The 19802-nt window shown below is 41.9% G+C and overlaps 1 protein-coding gene across 2 annotated transcripts in view; it reads right to left on the reverse strand.

Moving 5' to 3' along the window:
• LOC118385832 (rho GTPase-activating protein 20-like) overlaps positions 1-19802 on the reverse strand; it is a 77354-nt gene that overhangs the window by 38152 nt on the left and 19400 nt on the right. Inside the window, exons 1-2 of one of the 2 annotated variants that reach the window (XM_052522356.1) lie at positions 11690-12091; positions 389-474 (exon numbers count right to left, since the gene is read on the reverse strand). In XM_052522356.1, coding sequence (XP_052378316.1) covers positions 389-474; positions 11690-11866 — 263 coding nt within the window. In that variant the 5' untranslated portion in view covers positions 11867-12091. Of the gene's footprint in view, positions 1-388; positions 475-11689; positions 12092-19802 lie in introns of those variants that run through there. The other variant, XM_052522357.1, reaches the window with a different exon arrangement.

Consider the following 19802-nt stretch of genomic DNA (forward strand, 5'->3'; position numbering starts at 1 on the left):
CCACTGTACTAACCTGTCACACATTGAAGGAATTGTGGAATTGTGTTGAAATTACAGAGAGAGCCCAGCGCAGATTAGTCTAAGCAGAACATGGAATTGCAGTAAGTAACTGCCATTCTGATGTTCTAGAGTTCTTATCGGTTGTAAGAAATAATAGAGGATACATTACCTGAAAATGTCATGACCGCCACAGCCCTACACATACCTGAGATCTGTGGCAATTACATCAGGCTCAACCCAGATCAGAGACAAAAGTCTGAATTTAGGACCCAGACCCACTCGGGTCCCAAGTTTGTTCTCAGAATGTTGTGTCTCTCTATTAGGGACTACACATAGTGATAGGTAGCAGTTTAGTTGAATAGAGGTATCTGATAGGCTGTTACTGTACCTGGACATGCTTCGTGATTTGGTAAGTGCTTTGCTGATGACCAGGGAGGGGGCAGACTGTCGTCGATGGGCCAGGGTCTTCATCTTCTATGGAGAGAAAAAAGGGAGGGAGAGAATACTGGGTCAATTGGTCATTATTTATATAGTCTAATGTTATTTACTGTAGTAAAATTTACAGAGGTCATACTGTAACACATCCTGATAGTCATATACCACATCTCTAAATGGTATTAAGGAAGGGAAGAGAAAAAAGAAAAAGAAAGAATGAAAGACAAAGAAAAAGAAAGAAAGAGAGAAAGAGAAACAGAAAAAAGAACAAACAAAGAGAGAGCGAGAGAGAAGTATGTAGTGTTTGGTTTGTCATCGCTCTACACTGTCAATGTTTCTAAATAAATCATAATCTCTCTCAATGTCAGGAATTTAGTAGACCACCACAGGAATTATTTGTAATTTTTTGTTGGACATTTACATTTACCAAAAAACGTGAATCGTAAAACTGTCTCCGCCAGTGTCTTGGGTAACATGCATACAATAATTCAACAGACAAATGTCTGTGAGAAAAGTCACAGACAAAAATCGAATAAGGTTGGCTTAACAGCCTCTTTTCAACTTGCCCTTTAAGTCAGCAAATTCCTACCTGTTATCCCCTTTAATTTCTCACCACATCATTTAATATGGCAAATCTAATGACTATGGAAAAAGGTTTCACTCTCAAAATAGCTTGGTCAGGCTGGTGGCCTTGTTATAACATTACATACATTTGACATGATGTTACAAGATGAACTGCAACCAGTGGTGTAACATACTTAAGTAAAAATACTTTAAAATACTACTTAGGTCGTTTTTTGGGTTATCTGTAGTTTACTATTTATATTTTTGACAACTTTTACTTCACTACATTCCTAAAGAAAATAATGTACTTTTTACTCCATAAGTTTTCCCTGACACTCAAAAGTACTAGTTACATTTTGAATGCTTAGCAGAATAGGTGCCTTTGAGCGGGATATGGGAGTAGGTGCCAGGCCTACCGGTTTGTGTCAGGAACTGCAATGCTGCTGGGTTTTCCACACTCAACAGTTTCCCATGTGTATCAAGAATGGTCCACCACCCAAGGGACATCCAGCCAACTTGACACAGCTGTGGGAAGCGTTGGAGTCAGCATGGGCCAGCATCCATGTGGAATGCGTTCAGTAGCCTGTAGAGTCCACGCGCTGACAAATTGAGGCTGTTTTGAGGGAGACTGGGGTGCAGCTCAATATTAGTCTAAGAATGAGAACTTGTTAAGAACTTGTTCTCAACTAGCCTACCTGGTTAAATAAAGTAAATTTAAAAAAAATAAGCACCACTAGATCTGTTCTATTTCCACTATTTCTATACTTCCCGTTCATAAGTTTGGCTTTTGTGTCTTTTACACTGAACAAAAATATAAACGCACCATGCAAAAATGTAAAATATTTTACAGAGTTACAGTTCATATAAAGGAAATCAGTCAATTTAAATAAATTCATTAGGCCCTAAGCTATAGATTTCACATGAGTGGGAATACAGATATGCATCTGTTGGTCACATATACCTTCAAAAAAAAAAAAATATATATATATATATATATATATATATATATATATATATTATGGATGTGGGTCAAAAAACCAGTCAGTATCTGGTGTGACCTCCAAATTAGCTTGTGCAGCATGGCACATCTCCTTCGCATAGAGTTGATCAGACTGTTAATTGTGGCCTGTAGAAGGTTGTCCCACTCCTCGTCAGTGGCTGTGTGAAGTTGCTGGATTTTCTCCAGGAACTGGATTAGGCTGTCATACACGTCGATCCAGAGCATCCCAAACATGCTCAATCGGTGACATGTCTGGTGAGTATGCAGACCATGGAAGAACTGGGACATTTTAAGCTTCTAGAAATGATGTACATATCCTTGCGGCATGCAGCTGTGCATTATTATGCTGAAACATGAGGTGATGGCATCGGATGAATGCCACAACAATGGGCCTAAGGATCTTGTCACGGTATCTCTGTGCATTCTAATTGCCAGAGATAAAATGCTATTGTTATCCTTAGCTTATGCCTGCCTATACCATAACCCCACCGCCACCATGGGGCGCTCTGTTAACCCTGACTTTAGCAAACAACTTGCCAACACGACACTATACACGCTGTCTGCCATTTGCCCGGAACAGTTGAAACACGAGATTCATCTGTGAAGAGCACACTTCTCCAGTGTGCCAGTGGCGATTGAAGGTGAGCATTTGCCTACTAAACTGCAGTCAAGGCAAGTCTCAGACGATCCCGCAGGTGAAGAAGCAGGATGTGGAGGTCCTGGTCTGAAGTGGTTACACGTGGCCTGCTGTTGGGATGCCAGTTCTGCCAAATTCTCTAAAATGACGTTGGAGGAGGCTTATGGTAGAAAAATTAACATTCAATCCTCTGGCAACAGCTCTGATGGACATTTCGGCAGTCAGCATGCCAATTACATGCTCCCTCAAAACTTTAGACATCTGTGGTGGTATTGTGTTGTGTGACAAAACTGCACATTTTAGAGTGGCCTTTTGTCCCCAGCACAAGGTGCACCTGTGTAATGATCCTGCCGTTTAATCGGCTTCTTGTCAGGTGGATGGATTATCTTGGCAAAGGAGAAATGCTTACTAACAGGGATGTAAACAAATTTAAGCACATTTGCGAGAAATAAGCTTATAGGTGTGTATGAAACATTTGGGGATATTATATTTTAGTATACTTTTGGTTTTGTGCACTGGCTTTAAACAGATGAAAAAAATATGTTCATGGTTAGAGAAAATATATTTCACAGTAGTTTAGATGGTACAATGATCTTCACACTATACTTGCTTGTTTTGTCACATCAACTGAAATTAGGTGTCACGCCCTGGTCGAAGTATTTTGTGTTTTTCTTTATGTATTTGGTCAGGCCAGGGTGTGACATGGGTTTTTGTATGTGGTGTGTAGCTTAGTGGGATTGTAGATTAGTGGGGTGTTCTAGGCGAGTCTATGGCTGTCTGAAGTGGTTCTCAATCAGAGGCAGGTGTTTATCGTTGTCTCTGATTGGGAGCCATATTTAGGCAGCCATATTCTTTGGTTGTATTGTGGGTGATTGTCTTGATGTCCTTGTTTGATGTTAGTTGACACATGTATAGGCTGTTTTCGTTTATTGTTTTGTAGTGTTCGTGTTTAGTCGTGTTTACGTTTGTTTAAATAAACATGGATCGCAATCGACACGCTGCAGTTTGATCCGACTCTCCTTCACCATATGAAAACCGTGACATTAGGAGAATGATTCTAATGTTAGCAACCAGGAAAAGGTGGAGCGATTTCTGCATAGTGGATCTTTAAATAAAAATCACAGGCTGTAAATATGCCAATACAGTTTCACAAACATGTCATGATCCGAAAGCAAATGAGTCCCCGGTTGGGATGCAGGAACCTGACGATCCGGTGGAAGCAGGGGACCCTGGCGATCGGGCGAAGGCATGAAAGCCCGACGAGCCAGTGGAAGTAGGGGAGCCTGGTGATCCGGCGAAGGCATGAAAGCCCGACAAGCCGGCTGAGGCAGGGGAGCCTGGCCATCCGGCTGAGACGTGAGAGTCTGTAGCGGCTTCCGAACCCAAAGTCATTCCACCTGACACCAAAAGAACACTCCCTGATGCTTCCCTTAGGTGAGGCGTTATTCTGTAATGATGCGCTGAGAGTCAGGAAGCAAATTCAGGGAGTGTTTTAATAAATAAACGCAACTAAATACAAAACAATTAACACAAACACTGCACAGACATGAAACAATAACAATAACGCTTGGGGAAGGAACCAAAGAGAGTGACATATATAGGGAAGGTAATCAGGGAGGTGATGGAGTCTGAAGACGTGCAGGTGTGTGTAACGATGGTGCCAGGTGTGCGCCATAACGAGCAACCTGGTGACCTAGAAGCCAGAGAGGGAGCTCACATGACAGTTGCTACATATTTGTGAGATGCATTTTATGGATCAGTTTGTGCATAATTAATATACGGCATCCAGATTAGGACATCCTCAGTTCTCATAAAAATAAGATATCACAATTACTTTTAGAAATGCATCTGTTTGGTATCTTAATTTCATACTTAACTAGTTTCCTTTCAGTGATCCCATCCCTTCCTTTCCCCCCTCCTTTGCTTTCCTTGCTCTCTATCCTCCTTACCGAACTCCCTTTCGTTTTCTATCTTCCATTCCTACTTTCCTAGCTTCAGTTCCATGATTCCTTTCCTCCCCTCCTTTGCTTTCCTAGCGCTCTTTCCTCCTTTTCTTGCTCCCTTTTCTTCCCTCTCCTCCTTTCCTATATCCATTTCTTCCTTTCCTAGCTTTGTTTCCTCGGTTCCTTGCTCCCTTTACTTCCTAGTTTATTTTCTTCTTCTTCTACTGTCCTACCTTCCTTTCCTCCTATCCAATGCTTCCCTTCCTTCCTTCCTTTCTTCTCCTTTCTAGATAACTTTCTTACTTGCCTAGCTCCCTTTCCTGCTTTCATTGCTTCCATTCTTCCCTAGCCTCTGTTCAGCTCCTTTCCTAGATCCCTTTCCTCTTTTCCTAAATACCTTTCCTCATGGAAAGGAGGAAAGGGAGCTAGAAAAGGAAAGTTGGAAAGGAAGCTATGAGTGGCGGAAAGGAAAATGAGCTAGAAGACGATTAGGAAGCTAGAAAAGGAATGGGGGAAGGGGATCTAGGAATGGAGGAAATGAAAGGGTGCTTGAAAAGGAAAGGAAGAAAGGGGGCTAGGAAATGAAGCTCAGAAAGGATACGAGGATAGGAGCTAGGAAAGGAAAAGAGGAAAGGGTCCTGGGAAAGGAAAGGCAGAAAGGGAACTAGGAAATTATTAAATAAAGCTAGGAAAGGAAGAAAGTAAAGGAAATTAGGGAAGGACCAACAAAAAGAAGAAAGGAAGCTAGGTAAGAGGAAAGGAAAGAGAGTTGGTTAAGTATAGGAGGAAAGAGAGTGAGAAAAGCAAAGGATGGGAGAGAAGGAAGGGATCAAGGAAAGGCAGCTAGGAAAGGAAGATAGGAAAGATCAAGGAGAGAAGGAAAGGGAGCTAGAAAAGGATAGGAGGGAAGGAAGCTAGGAAAGCAGAGGAGTGGAGGAAAGGAAGGGATCAAGGAAAATAAGCTATAAAAGGAGGAAATTAAGTTAGAAATGCATCAGTTTTGTATCCTTTAAGTAATTATTTGATATATTCATTTTTATGAGAATTTAGGATGTCCTATTCTGGATGCCATATTTTAAATCTGCATAACTGGCAAATATGTGAGGCCACTCACAAATATGTGGAGCAACTCACAAATGTAATGCAAGTCACATATTTTACCCCTGTTGTGTTTTCAAAGCAAGAAAATGTTTCTAAAATGTGCTGTGTTACAAAAAGATTTGTCTTGCATTTATTTGCTAATTGTCATTTGTTTTTGTTAATTATGACTTATTTGCTTTTGGACCATGACATATGTTTGTGAAACTCAATTGGCATATTTGCAGACTTTGATTTTTATTTAAAGGTTGCATTCTGTATTTTCAAAACACATTTTGTTGGTGACTCACTACTCATACAGTATATTACACATTTTGATAGAAATATACCTCCATAGATTTACCCAGTGAACTCAATCATGAGGACAACCTGTATGGACCTTTCCAAAGGATCCTTTTTTCAGTGGTTGCATGCATTTAGAGGGCAACCAATGAAAAGAGAACTTCTCTCATAACCATATCTGAGAAATTCTCTCATAAACATAACTGATATAAGAGAACAGTTTACAATAATATAATTGTTAGAATGGAAATTTGTCTTCTGCCTTTCCCAACACCCCCAGATACAGACACACACACACACACACACACACACACACACACACACACACACACACACACACACACACACACACACACACACACACACACACACACACACACACACACACACACACGAAGCAGCACAAGGTCAGCCGCAGTCGAGCTCCACTCCCAGGGCCGTAACCAGGGTCTGTGTTTTAGTGAGGTACGAAAGTTAAACCTCATTTACTGCATTTCTATACAATTTAAGTCCTGCTGTATCTTCATTCACCTTTCTTGATCCAGTATTTCCCAAACTCAGTACTGGGGACCTCAAGGGGTGCATGTTTTGGTTTTTGCCCTGGGACTATACAGCTGATTTAAATAATCAAATCTTGGTGTTCATTATTTGAATCAGCTGTGTAGTGCTAGGGCAAAGAACTAAATATGCCATGCTTGGGGTCCCCAGGACCAGGTTTGGGAAACGCTGACATAGCCTATTAGCTATAAAATTAGCTGCTACATATTAACTCAGCAGGAAAAGTATTTTATTAACAAAAAGTAAACAAATGAGTATACTTTACAGATTTTGGTTGTTGCCGTTTTAAAGCTCATTTCTGGCAATTCTACAAATGTTGCCATGACTTATGTCATGTTAATATATCCGAGAGATATTGACTAACACAATCAAATGGGGGGCCACATGGAGTTTAGGGCCTCTGGGCACATGTAATTCAGACATGATTACTACAAGTTTGGAAAGTTGGCTAGACTAACTAGAATAATTTACCAATCTAAAAAACCTTAACTTCCATGGGCTAATTGAGTGCCTGTCAGTGAGTGACATATAACAAGAGGAAAACTGCTGATGCACAACTAAGTTTCAAAATTGCACCTTGTGAATCCTACTATTCTAACTCAACAGAAAGTTTAGACCCTGACTGAGTTCCCCCAAAAAATAAAACACACACACACATATACACACACCTACTCAATACAGGGTCTTTATTTGTACTCTTCTCTACGTTGTAGGATAATAGTGAAGACATAAAAACTATGAAATAACACACATAGATTCATGTAGTAACCAAAAAAGTGTTAAATCAAAATATATTTTATATTTGAGATTCTTCAAAGTAGCCACCTGTAAGAACCGACACTGGAGATGAGAAGCAAAGTGTTGAACATTTCATTTAGCACAGACATGGAACAGCGTCAGAACCAGGTAATACAAAGACAAACAACAATTAATGCTGAAGCGGGAACAGAGCTGGGGAAGAGGCATATATAGGGGAGGAAGTAACACAAGTGATTGAGTCCAGGTGAGTACAATGAATCGCTGATGCGCGTGACGAGGGATGCAGGTGTGCGAAATGATGATGGCAGGAGCACGTAATGGTAAAGGTGGGCCGGCGTGACACCACCCTTTGCCTTCATGACAGCTTTACACATGCTTGGCATTCTCTCAACCTGCTTCATGTGGTAGTCCCATAGATTGCATTTCAATTGACAGGTGTGCTTTGTTAAAAGTTAATTTGTGGAATTTCTTTCCTTCTTAAAATTAATGCGTTTGAGCTAAACAGTTATGTTGTGACAAGGTAGGGGTGTATATATGTATATAACATAACATATATTTTGATTTGTATAACACTTTGTTTGTTACCACATGCTTCCATATGTGTTATTTCATAGTTTTGATATCTTCACTATTATTCTACAATGTAGAAAATAGTAAAAAATAAAGAAAACCCCTTGAATGAGTAGGTGTGCCCAAACTTTTGACTGGTACTGTATATATATTATATTTTTTTATGCAGGAATAGCCCTGCCACTACCAATTAATGAACTGTAAAGCCAAGCTTTCCACTGACCTCATATTTTCAGAGTGCAGTTACATATTCTAAACAGGGGTAGAATGGGGGCTAGAACTTAATTTCATTGATGAATTATTGTTGGCTCAGAATGTATTATTATCAGCAGTAATCACCAACACATTAATTGCATACTACAGTGCCTTCAGAAAGTATTCACACACCTTTACTTTTTCCACATTTTGATGTTAAAGCTTGAATTTAAAATGGATTAAATGTACATTGTTTTGGTCACTGGCCTACACACAATAGCCCATAATGTCAAAATGTAATGATGTTTTTTAAATGTTTACAAATTCTTAAAACATGACAATCTGAGTGAATAAATATTCAACCCCTTTGTTATGGCAAGCCTAAATAAGTTAAGGAGTAAAAATGTGAATGACTACCTCATCTCTGTACCCCACACATACAATTATCTGTAAGGTCCCTCATTCGAGCAGTGAATTTCAAACACAGAGTCAACCACAACGACCAGGGAGGTTTTCCAATGCCTCGCAAAGAAGGGCACCTATTGTTAGATGGGTAAAAAAAAAATATTTTAAAAAATACATTGAATATCTCTTTGAGCATGGCGAAGTTATTCATTAGGTTTTGGATGGTGTATCAATACATCGAGTCACTACAAAAATACAGGCAACCATAACTCAGTTTCCAGAGAGGAAGGAAACCACTCAGTGATTTCACCATGAGGACAATGGTGGTTGAAGATATCCCTCTAGTGGTGTGGGGGCTGTGCTTTGGCAAAGTGGGTGGGGTTATATCCTTCCTGTTTGGCCCTGTCCGGGGGTGTCCTCGGATGGGGCCATAGTGTCTCCTGTCCCCTCCTGTCTCAGCCTCCAGTATTTATGCTGCAGTAGTTTGTGTCGGGGGGCTAGGGTCAGTTTGTTATATCTGGAGTACTTCTCCTGTCCTAATTCGGTGTCCTGTGTGAATCTAAGTGTGCGTTCTCTAATTCTCTCGTTCTTTCTTTCTCTCTCTCGGAGGACCTGAGCCCTAGGACCATGCCCCAGGACTACCTGACATGATGACTCCTTGCTGTCCCCAGTCCACCTGGCCATGCTGCTGCTCCAGTTTCAACTGACCTGAGCCCTAGGACCATGCCCCAGGACTACCTGACATGATGACTCCTTGCTGTCCCCAGTCCACCTGGCCATGCTGCTGCTCCAGTTTCAACTGTTCTGCCTTACTATTATTCGACCATGCTGGTAATTTATGAACATTTGAACATCTTGGCCATGTTCTGTTATAATCTCCACCCGGCACAGCCAGAAGAGTACGGGCCACCCCACATATGCTCTCTCTAATTCTTTCTTTCTTTCTCTCTCTCGGAGGACCTGAGCCCTAGGACCGTGCCCCAGGACTACCTGACATGATGACTCCTTGCTGTCCCCGGTCCACTTGACTGTGCTGCTGCTCCAGTTTCAACTGTTCTGCCTTGTTATTATTCGACCATGCTGGTCATTTATGAACATTTGAACATCTTGGCCATGTTCTGTTATAATCTCCACCCGGCACAACCAGAAGAGGACTGGCCACCCCACATAGCCTGGTTCCTCTCTAGGTTTCTTCCTAGGTTTTGGCCTTTCTAGGGAGTTTTTCCTAGCCACCGTGCTTCTACACCTGCATTGCTTGCCGTTTGGGGTTTTAGGCTGGGTTTCTGTACAGCACGTTGAGATATCAGCTGATGTACGAAGGGCTATATAAATACATTTGATTTGATTTGATTTGATTTAAAATGATTACAGAGTTTAGTGGCTGTGATAGGAGAGAACGGAGGATGGATCAACAACATTGTAGATACTCTACAATACTGTACAGAATAAAAAATATTCCAAGACATGCATCCTGTTTGCAACAAGTCATTAAAGTAATACTGCCAAAAATGTGGTAAAGCAATTCACTTTTAGTCCTGAATACAAAGTTGTATTTTTTGTGGCAAATCCAATACAACACATTACTGAGTACCACTCTACATATTTTCAAGTATAGTGGTGGCTGCATCATGTTATGGGTATGCTTATAATCGTTAAGTACTGGGGAGATTTTCAGGATAAGAAAGAAACGTAATGGAGCTACAGTAAGCACAAGCAAAATCCTAGAGGAAAACCTGGTTCACTGCATTCCATCAGACACTGGGAAATGAATTTACCTTTCAGGAGGACAATTACCTAAAACACAAGGCGAAATCTACTGTACACTGGAATTGCTTACCAAGTAGACAGTGAATGTTCCTGAGCGGCCGAGTTACAGTTTTGATTGAAATCTATCTGAAAACCGATGGCAGGACTTGAAAATGATGGGCAAATGATGCAAAATCCAGGTATGGAAAGCTTTCAGAGATTTACCCAGAAAGACTCACATCTGTAATCGCTGCCAAAGGTGCTTCTACAAAGTATTGACTCAGGGGTGTAAATATTTATGTAAATTAGATATTTCTGTATTTCATTCTCAATAAATGTGCAATCATTTCTAAAAACATGTTTTCACTTTTTCATTGTGAGGTAGTATGTGTAGATGGGTGAGAAATTTTGAATTCTGGCTAACAACAAAATGTGGACTAAATGAAGGGGTATGAATGCTTTCTGAAAGCACTGTCTACTACAAATACATTTTATGTGTTAGGTTTGTAGGGCAATAAAGATACTTCTAATGGTTAAGAGTAGCTAAATTGAAGGAAACATCGTGATATTTGCACTGAAACTGAAGCTATTTGCAAGTCTAAAGCAATCATATTTATACCATGAATTCTGTGAATTAACATTAACTCAACTAAAACTAAATGGGATTATGCTGAGCGGGGCGAAAGGCCAGACAGTCAAACTATTGACTCCCAGTGAGTGCAGAGCCCCTCAAACACAGCGCCACTCTTGTCTGTCTGGTGACTATCAATCCCAATTGATTTGTGATCTAGAGCAGATTTTTGACTACAGCGACGCATTGTTCATTTCCTTCCATATTTTAAAACGTTTAAGTCGAATAGGTCTACTGTATATGTCTGTAAACTGTAACCAATCTTTAGCTCATCGAACTTTGAGGAGACTGACTCAGAGGAATGTAAATATAGATGAAATGGAATGTTAAACATCTTTCAGAATATGCTGTCTTTATTTTTTATCTTGCCCTATTCATTATCTAATTGTTTGACGAAATGTGCATTGGGTGGCTGGCATGCGTAATTTTACGTATGAGTAATTTACACAAATTTAATAACTAATCCATTTCAAATTAGCCTGCATTAGGCTACAAAAATGGTTCTTATCATTTTCTTATGTCGCATTATAAACGATGTTATATTTATGGAGCAGGTGTCTGAAATTATGAAATAAACCAAAAATAAACAAATAAATACTATTTAAAGTTAAAGCGCAGGAATCCATCCATGAAACCAAGTGACACAAAACATGACCAGTCACTCTCAATAGCATATGTGAATAATGCACACAACCCAGATTAGGCTGGAAGTTTAATGATCATGTCAAATCCCATTGAACCTACTACAGCAAACAGCATGGCATGCTACCAGGAATTAGATCATATAGAATTGTGCAAGTGACAAACCCAAAAGAAGATCAGTAATTCAGTACCATCCATGCCATACAATCCAGAATCCACATTACCTTTTTGCTGTCTGGCAGCGCGCAGAGCTTGTTGTCCCCTGTCAAAGAGCCAGACCTATTCTGTCCGATAGTTCCCTGCTGTGGCGACATGGTTTCCATCAAGGCTACTACAGTAGATCGACTCGGAGTCTGCTGCTGCTTCAGACCACAGCGCACGTATTCATATTCCCATTGCATCCAAAGTTATCCAGCGACAGGACCAAACGAATAAAGCGGTAACCCGGTGAGAAATTCATAATTCACTGCAATATAACGGATAAAAACGAGACAAGACGCGTTAAATAAACCTGGACTGAGTTCATCACTGAAAGCTCAAAGGACGCATTGGCAAATTATAATTTCTAGTCGCTGTCAACGAGATCCACAAGGAGTCTTTCGGTCTGAAGCAGTGTATTCGTTTCGACTCAAACCCATGTGTAGGTTTGCCTCTACAGTCTGAACTGAGGGCGGTCCTAGCGCCGCTGGGTACCTAAACATGAACATTTGCTCTAATAGAGAGGTAACTGTTCTAGCTCATAAATCACATGCAAACCGTTTGCAGACCAGGTGAAGGAATGCGCTCTGCATGCCAAGAATAACATGACTAATGCAAAATAATTGACGAAGTATGAATTTTCTACTGTATATACATGACACAGTCCACCCCACTCTCTGTATGCACACCCAATAGAGTTGGTCTGTTTGCCTTCAAACAACCTGTATACATGTCTCATTTTACTATGAAAAACTGCGTGGAAAAGGTAAAATATAGTCACAGGCCTACAATAAGTTGATACATTAATTTATAACTGCTCAATTAAGTCAAACCTGTAAAACAATACTAAACTTACTGTGCCATTTAATACAATGTATGAGATATGACACTAGTGAGGACTGCCACTATTTATCTTTAACCAAAACGTCAAAACGTTGGCATGTGGCTGATTTTTACAGTACGTTTTAACTGGAACTTGTATTCTCCCTCGCCCTCATATGGGTGCTAGCAAGCATGTTAGGTGGTGCTAGGTATCAACAGCCAATCCAGTAGGGGCTATAGTGAGCTTTGATTGGTCATGCGTGCCGCGATGACACAGGGTATTTGCATAAAGTTCCGTTTTCCACAACTTTGGTCCCCGCCCTGTTCCCTTCTGTTGCCCATGCTCGCAACACCCAATGGTCCCCCGCCCGCTTCGCTTCTCTTCCATTGGAAATTAATGGCTTTTTAAAGTCAGAAAATGATAATCATATGATAGGTAAGACATAAAAAACCTTGCAGAGAGCCTATCCAACTGACCATGTCTTAGAAAAAAATACAAACTATTTCGACCAAGACTTAAAAATGACTGATATTAGCACGAGAAGGGAGTGTTGGAACATAACTGTAATTTCAAAAGTTAACAACCTAACTTGTTAAACTCTGACCCCCTCTTGTGGCATTTTCTAAACAACACATAATATTGTATACTACCCTCATAAAGTACATTTTGGTTAAAAAAATATAAATCCTACAAACACATGCTTAGTACTGTTCGTACTGATAAAGGTGTCAGAAAAAATGTGACTACTATAGAGCCCGAGATACTGCAGACCCCCCAAAAATTGTAGTTTTTTTGTGGGGGTGGGGGTCCCCCCAATTATCTCCATGCTAAGGAATAAGAGATTTGAAAGTCTAGATTTGAGACTAAATATTATGTTACCAATTACTGTTCCAAAAGTAATTTTAAAAAGTTTTACCTAATGGTCGCACTATAAACCTACGCAAATTCCAAATTCTCACGTACCATACCTTAATTTTTTGTCTTACAGGAAGCATATACACATGACCCATTTCAGGAAACTAGGCGTATGTCGCAAGTCACAACTTCACAGGAGAGTCATTTGAAAGTTTTAAATGTTTTTTCAAATTGCATTTTTAACAGAAATGCCTTCTGGAACATGTGAACTTTCATGTGTCTTAATAACAAACGTGTATGCTATCTGTAAATACGAATACAATTGCTAAATTACAAGCCTTGTTGGTTAAGCCACAGAAAAAGTCAGCAACCTTCCCACTAGCCGTGCTTGGCTGAGATAATGAGTGGGTTGGACGTGCCGAGAGAGGAGTTCGGATTGGTCTGCAATATAGAGGCTTCTGTGTATTTGAGCTGGTCAGTCTGTGTTGGTAACTAAGGGCAACCGTAGCATAGCATCCATGACAGGGAGACGCGTCCATCATGCATCATCATGATGATGTATACAGGTAAGATAGTGCAGCGTTAGCTAGCTACATTTACAGATATTACACGTTTATAATTTTGACAGAAAGTGGTTTAATTTCAAACTAAAGTGTACTGTTAACGTTAGCTGGCTGGCTCCCTAATTGACATTATTATTTGTATCCCAGAGCTGCTTGTTTTGATAGTTAGAGCCTAATGTTAGCTAGATAACATTGAACTTGGTTGGTTAGCTCCCAGCATATTCATGCAGTGTAGTAACGACATGATTTGGCACTATATTCATTGTTGTTTAACTAGCTAATGTTAGCTGGCTGGCTCGTTAGCCAACGTTACGTGACGTGTGTGATCTTACATGTTGTTTACATAGTGAGGTTCATTGTTTACTTAGCTAGGTAGCTACATTTCTTAAGCTAAAGTGTACAACACCTGTTGAATATGGCCGGTGTCAGTAAGCGTAAAAAAGCGTAATGAAATTGTTGCCAGCAGAGCTGGTTAGGCTGTTTTCATGTTATTCATAGGTAAACAAATCATCAGCCAGTGTCAAGTTTGTGCTATGAAAGCTCCAAGAGGAAAACGAGATGAGTAGGGCTAAAGCTTAAGAGGGTGTGAACGATGCTGAATGGGTATAGACAAAGTAGAGCTCTTCACTCAATACCAAAACATTCAAAGGCCATTTTCTCAAAAGTGAGTTTACAAGTTTGTCAACTTTCAAAGCAGAATTACTTTCCCATTGTTCCTCAAAAATGCATTGTATGATATACCATTTTGTAGCTCTGAGTCTTTACTTTTATCCAATGTAAAAAACACAATTTCAAATTTTGCTATATAAGACCGAATCCAGATGGTGAGTCACATATGAGGAGATAGCTGAAGTCTCTATGTATCCATTGATGTAAATATATCCTCTGTCTGATTACCAGTTTGTCCACTAGATGGCAGTAAGAAATCACATGACATCTCTTGGCCACTTGAAACCAGTTGCGTCTGGTTTGGGTAGTGAGTCACTGTGCCAAACGGATTTTCAAGGCTGACATCTTAAAAGGACCTTAGCAATCAGGCATTTCAATGACATTGCCAGATTTGAGTTCGAATTCCAAAAAGACAAAGCCTGTAGCTTTCAAATGATATGTCACTTTCTATTTTCTGATGTATTTGTTTTTTTGGTGTGGAGGTGCCCCCCTAAACTCACCGGACCCTGTACAGGTCCAAAAACAACCACTCAGAGTTTAACAGGTCCTAATTCTCCTAACCTGCTATGTTTATTCTCCGAACCTGCTGTGAAAGTTCTCCTAACCTGCTATTAAAAGTCAAATCTGACGTTAATTTGACCAAAGCCGGAGCCCTTCTAGCCATGAACCGCTCCTTCGTCCATGCTTGCTTCGCCCAATGGTCCACCCGATCACTTCACCTCCCTCCATTGAAAATTAATGGCACTCTGTTGTTTCATCGCTCCAACCTTGTTATGTGTAAATGCACTGTCAGACCAGAGATAGCGTTCACTCAGTCCCTTTGATCATCAGTCTGGTGGTCTGCAATGGCGCTCATGTGGATGTCAGGTGAGCAGATGGACTTTCCCTGGAACCCAACTTGAAAGACAGATTCACAAAAATGCCACATTCATTTGTTAAGTAAATTATATATTTTTTGTCACAAGAGTGGCCACTTAACTTCCGGCGCCGACAGAGATGGCCGCCTCGCGTTCCTAGGAAACTATGCAGTTTTTTAAAAAATTACGTGTTATTTCTTACATTGGTACCCCAGGTCATCTTAGGTTTCATTACATACAGTCGAGAAGAACTACTGAATATAAGAGCAGCGTCAAATCACCATCAGTACGACCAAGAATATGACTTTCGAAGCGGATCCTGTGTTCTGCCTTTCACCCAGGACAACGGAATGGATCCCAGCCGGCGACCCAAAACAACGACTTCGTAAAAGAGGGAAACGAAGCGGTCTTCAGGTCAGACTCCGGAGACGGGCACATCGCGCACCACTCCCTAGCATACTTCTCGCCAATGTCAAGTCTCTTGACAAGAAGGTTAATGAAATCCGAGCAAGGGTAGAGTTCCAGAGGGACATCAGAGACTGTAACGTTCTTTGCTTCACGGAAACATGGCTCACTCGAGAGACGCTATCGGAGTCGGTGCAGCCAGCTGGTTTCTCTGCGCATCGCGCCAACAGAAACATACATCTTTCTGGTAAGAAGGGGGGCGGGGGCGTATGCTTTATGGTTAACGAGACGTGGTGTGGTCACAACAACATACATGAACTCAAGTCCTTCTGTTCACCTGATTTAGAATTCCTCACAATCAAATGTCGACCGCATTATCTACCAAGGGAATTCACTTTGATTATAATCACAGCCGTATATATTCCCCCCCAAGCAGACACATCAATGGCTCTGAACGAACTTTATTTGACTCTTTGCAAACTGGAATCCACATATCCTGAGGCTGCATTCATTGTAGCTGGGGATTTTAACAAGGCTAATCTGAAAACAAGACTCCCTAAATTGTATCAGTATATCGATTGCGCAACCAGGGCTGGTAAAACCTTGGATCATTGCTATTCTAACTTCCGCGACGCATATAGGGCCCTCCCCCGCCCTCCTTTCGGAAAAGCTGACCACGACTCCATTTTGTTGCTCCCTGCCTACAGACAGAAGCTAAAACAAGAAGCTCCCGCGCTGAGGTCTGTTCAACGCTGGTCCGACCAATCTGATTCCACGCTCCAAGACTGCTTCCATCACATGGACTGGGATATGTTTCGTATTGCGTCATACAACAACATTGACGAATACGCTGATTCGGTGAGCGAGTTCATTAGAACGTGCGTTGAAGATGTCGTTCCCATAGCAACGATTAAAACATTCCCAAACCAGAAACCGTGGATTGATGGCAGCATTCGCGTGAAACTGAAAGCGCAAACCACTGCTTTTAATCAGGGCAAGGTGACCGGAAACATGACCGAATACAAACAGTGTAGCTATTCCCTCCGCAAGGCAATCAAACAAGCTAAGCGTCAGTATAGAGACAAAGTAGAATCGCAATTCAACGGCTCAGACACAAGAGGTATGTGGCAGGGTCTACAGTCAATCACGGATTACAAAAAGAAAACCAGCCCAGTCACGGACCAGGATGTCTTGCTCCCAGGCAGACTAAATAACTTTTTTGCCCGCTTTGAGGACAATACAGTGCCACTGACCAGGCCTGCAACCAAAACATGCAGACTCTTCTTCACTGCAGCCGAGGTGAGTAAAACATTTAAACGTGTTAACCCTCGCAAGGCTGCAGGCCCAGATGGCATCCCCAGCCGCGCCCTCAGAGCATGTGCAGACCAGCTGGCTGGTGTGTTTACGGACATATTCAATCAATCCTTATCCCAGTCTACTGTTCCCACATGCTTCAAGAGGGCCACCATTTTTCCTGTTCCCAAGAAAGCTAAGGTAACTGAGCTAAACAACTACCGCCCCGTAGCAGTCACTTCCGTCATCATGAAGTGCTTTGAGAGACTAGTCAAGGACCATATCACCTCCACCCTACCTGACACCCTAGACCCACTCCAATTTGCTTACCGCCCAAATAGGTCCACAGACGATGCAATCTCAACCACACTGCACATTGCCCTAACCCATCTGGACAAGAGGAATACCTAAATGAGAATGCTGTTCATCGACTACAGCTCAGCATTTAACACCATAGTACCCTCCAAACTCGTCATCAAGCTCGAGACCCTGGGTCTCGACCCTGCCCTGTGCAACTGGGTACTGGACTTACTGACGGGCCTCCCCCTGGTGGTGAGGGTAGGTAACAACATCTCAACCCCGCTGATCCTCAACACTGGGGCCCCACAAGGGTGCGTTCTGAGCCCTCTGTTGTACTCCCTGTTCACCAACGACTGCGTGGCCATGCACGCCTCCAACTCAATCATCAAGTTTGCGGACGACACAACATTGGTAGGCTTGATTACCAACAACGACGAGGCGGCCTACACGGAGGAGGTGAGGGCCCTCGGAGTGTGGGGTCAGGAAAATAACCTCACACTCAACTTCGACAAAACTAAGGAGATGATTGTGGAGTTCAGGAAACAGCAGAGGGAACACCCCCTATCCACATCGATGGGACAGTAGTGGAGAGGGTAGTATGTTTTAAGTTCCTCGGCGTACACATCACAGACAAACTGAATTGGTCCACCCACACAGACAGCATCGTGAAGAAGGCGCAGCAGCGCCTCTTCAACCTCAGGAGGCTGAAGAAATTCGGCTTGTCACCAAAAGTACTCACAAACTTCTACAGATGCACAATCGAGAGCATTCTGTCGGGCTGTATCAACGCCTGGTACGGCAACTGCTCCGCCCACAACCGTAAGGCTCTCCAGAGGGTAGTGAGGTCTGCACCACGCATCACCGGGGGCAAACTACCACTAACATTGAGTGGCTGCTGCCAACACACCGACTCAACTCCAGCCACTTTAATAATGGGAGTTGATGTAAAATATATCACTAGTCACTTTAAACAATGCTACTTAATATAATGTTTACATACCCTACATTATTCATCTCATATGTATACGTATATATTGTACTCTATATCATCTTTATGTAATACATGTATCACTAGCCACCTTAAACTATGCCACTTTGTTTACACACTCATCTCATATGTATATACTGTACTCGATACCATCTACTGAATCTTGTCTATGCCGCTCTGTACCATCACTCATTCATATATCTTTATGTACATATTCTTTATCCCTTTACACTTGTGTGTGTATAAGGTAGTAGTTTTGGAATTGTTAGTTTGATTACTTGTTGGTTATTACTGCATTGTCGGAACTAGAAGCACAAGCATTTCGCTACACTCGCATTAACATCTGCTAACCATGTGTATGTGACAAATACATTTGATTTGATTTGACCTCGTTTTTGTTTGTTCCCATGAAAAGCATGTCTCAGTGGATAAACCAAAACTACACAAGTTTGGGTGTGTTAGAAATGTGGTTTGAGGGGCCTCCCGGGTGGCGCAGAAAATCGTGTTTTAAGTTTTGGAAAAAAAGTGTACTGCAGCGTCCCTGGGTTCGCGCCCAGGCTCTGTCGTAACCGGCCGCGACCGGGAGGTCCGTGGGGCGACGCACAATTGGCCTAGCGTCGTCCGGGTTAGGGAGGGCTTGGTCGGTAGGGGTGTCCTTGTCTCATCGCGCACCAGCGACTCCTGTGGCGGGCTGGGCGCAGTGTGCGCTAGCCAAGGTGGCCAGGTGCACGGTGTTTCCTCCGGCGTATTGGTGTGGCTGGCTTCCGGGTTGGATGCGCACTGTGTTAAGAAGCAGTGCGGCTTGGTTGGGTTGTGTATCGGAGGACGCATGACTTTCAACCTTCGTCTCTCCCGAGCCCGTACGGGAGTTGTAGCGATGAGACAAGATAGTAGCTACTACAACAATTGGATACCACGAAATTGGGGAGAAAAAGGGGTAAAATTATTTTAAAAAATAGAAAAAAAAGAAATGTGGTTTGAGTTGCCAGTGGCGGACCATGTTTTGGTGTGGCATAGGCAATGTGTTTCCCCATATTCTCACTTCACTCATGAGTCGTGACAGTTGTTTTGAAAGACTAATGAAGCAGTAGGCCTATGGCGCTGGTATAGACTAGTCACTTGAGTCACAGAATAGCCTATGACTATTAGGCCTTGATATTGTTCCAAAATGAAGCCTTTTTTTAAGATACGACTATTTATCATAGTGTCTAGTCTAGTTCCCCAGTTGGCACAGCAACAATATGATATACACCTCATGGTCTGTGCCTCCCTCGGTCATTGTCAGTTCAAGGGGAAAGGGAGTTTAATTGCATCAGGGATTCCCCCTGATATGTGGTTCTTGAATGTCATCTGACATTTGCTTTGAAGAGCGACAAAGACAAGGAC

The sequence above is a fragment of the Oncorhynchus keta genome, chromosome 7, assembly GCF_023373465.1.
Source record: "Oncorhynchus keta strain PuntledgeMale-10-30-2019 chromosome 7, Oket_V2, whole genome shotgun sequence".
Lineage (NCBI taxonomy): Eukaryota > Metazoa > Chordata > Actinopteri > Salmoniformes > Salmonidae > Oncorhynchus > Oncorhynchus keta.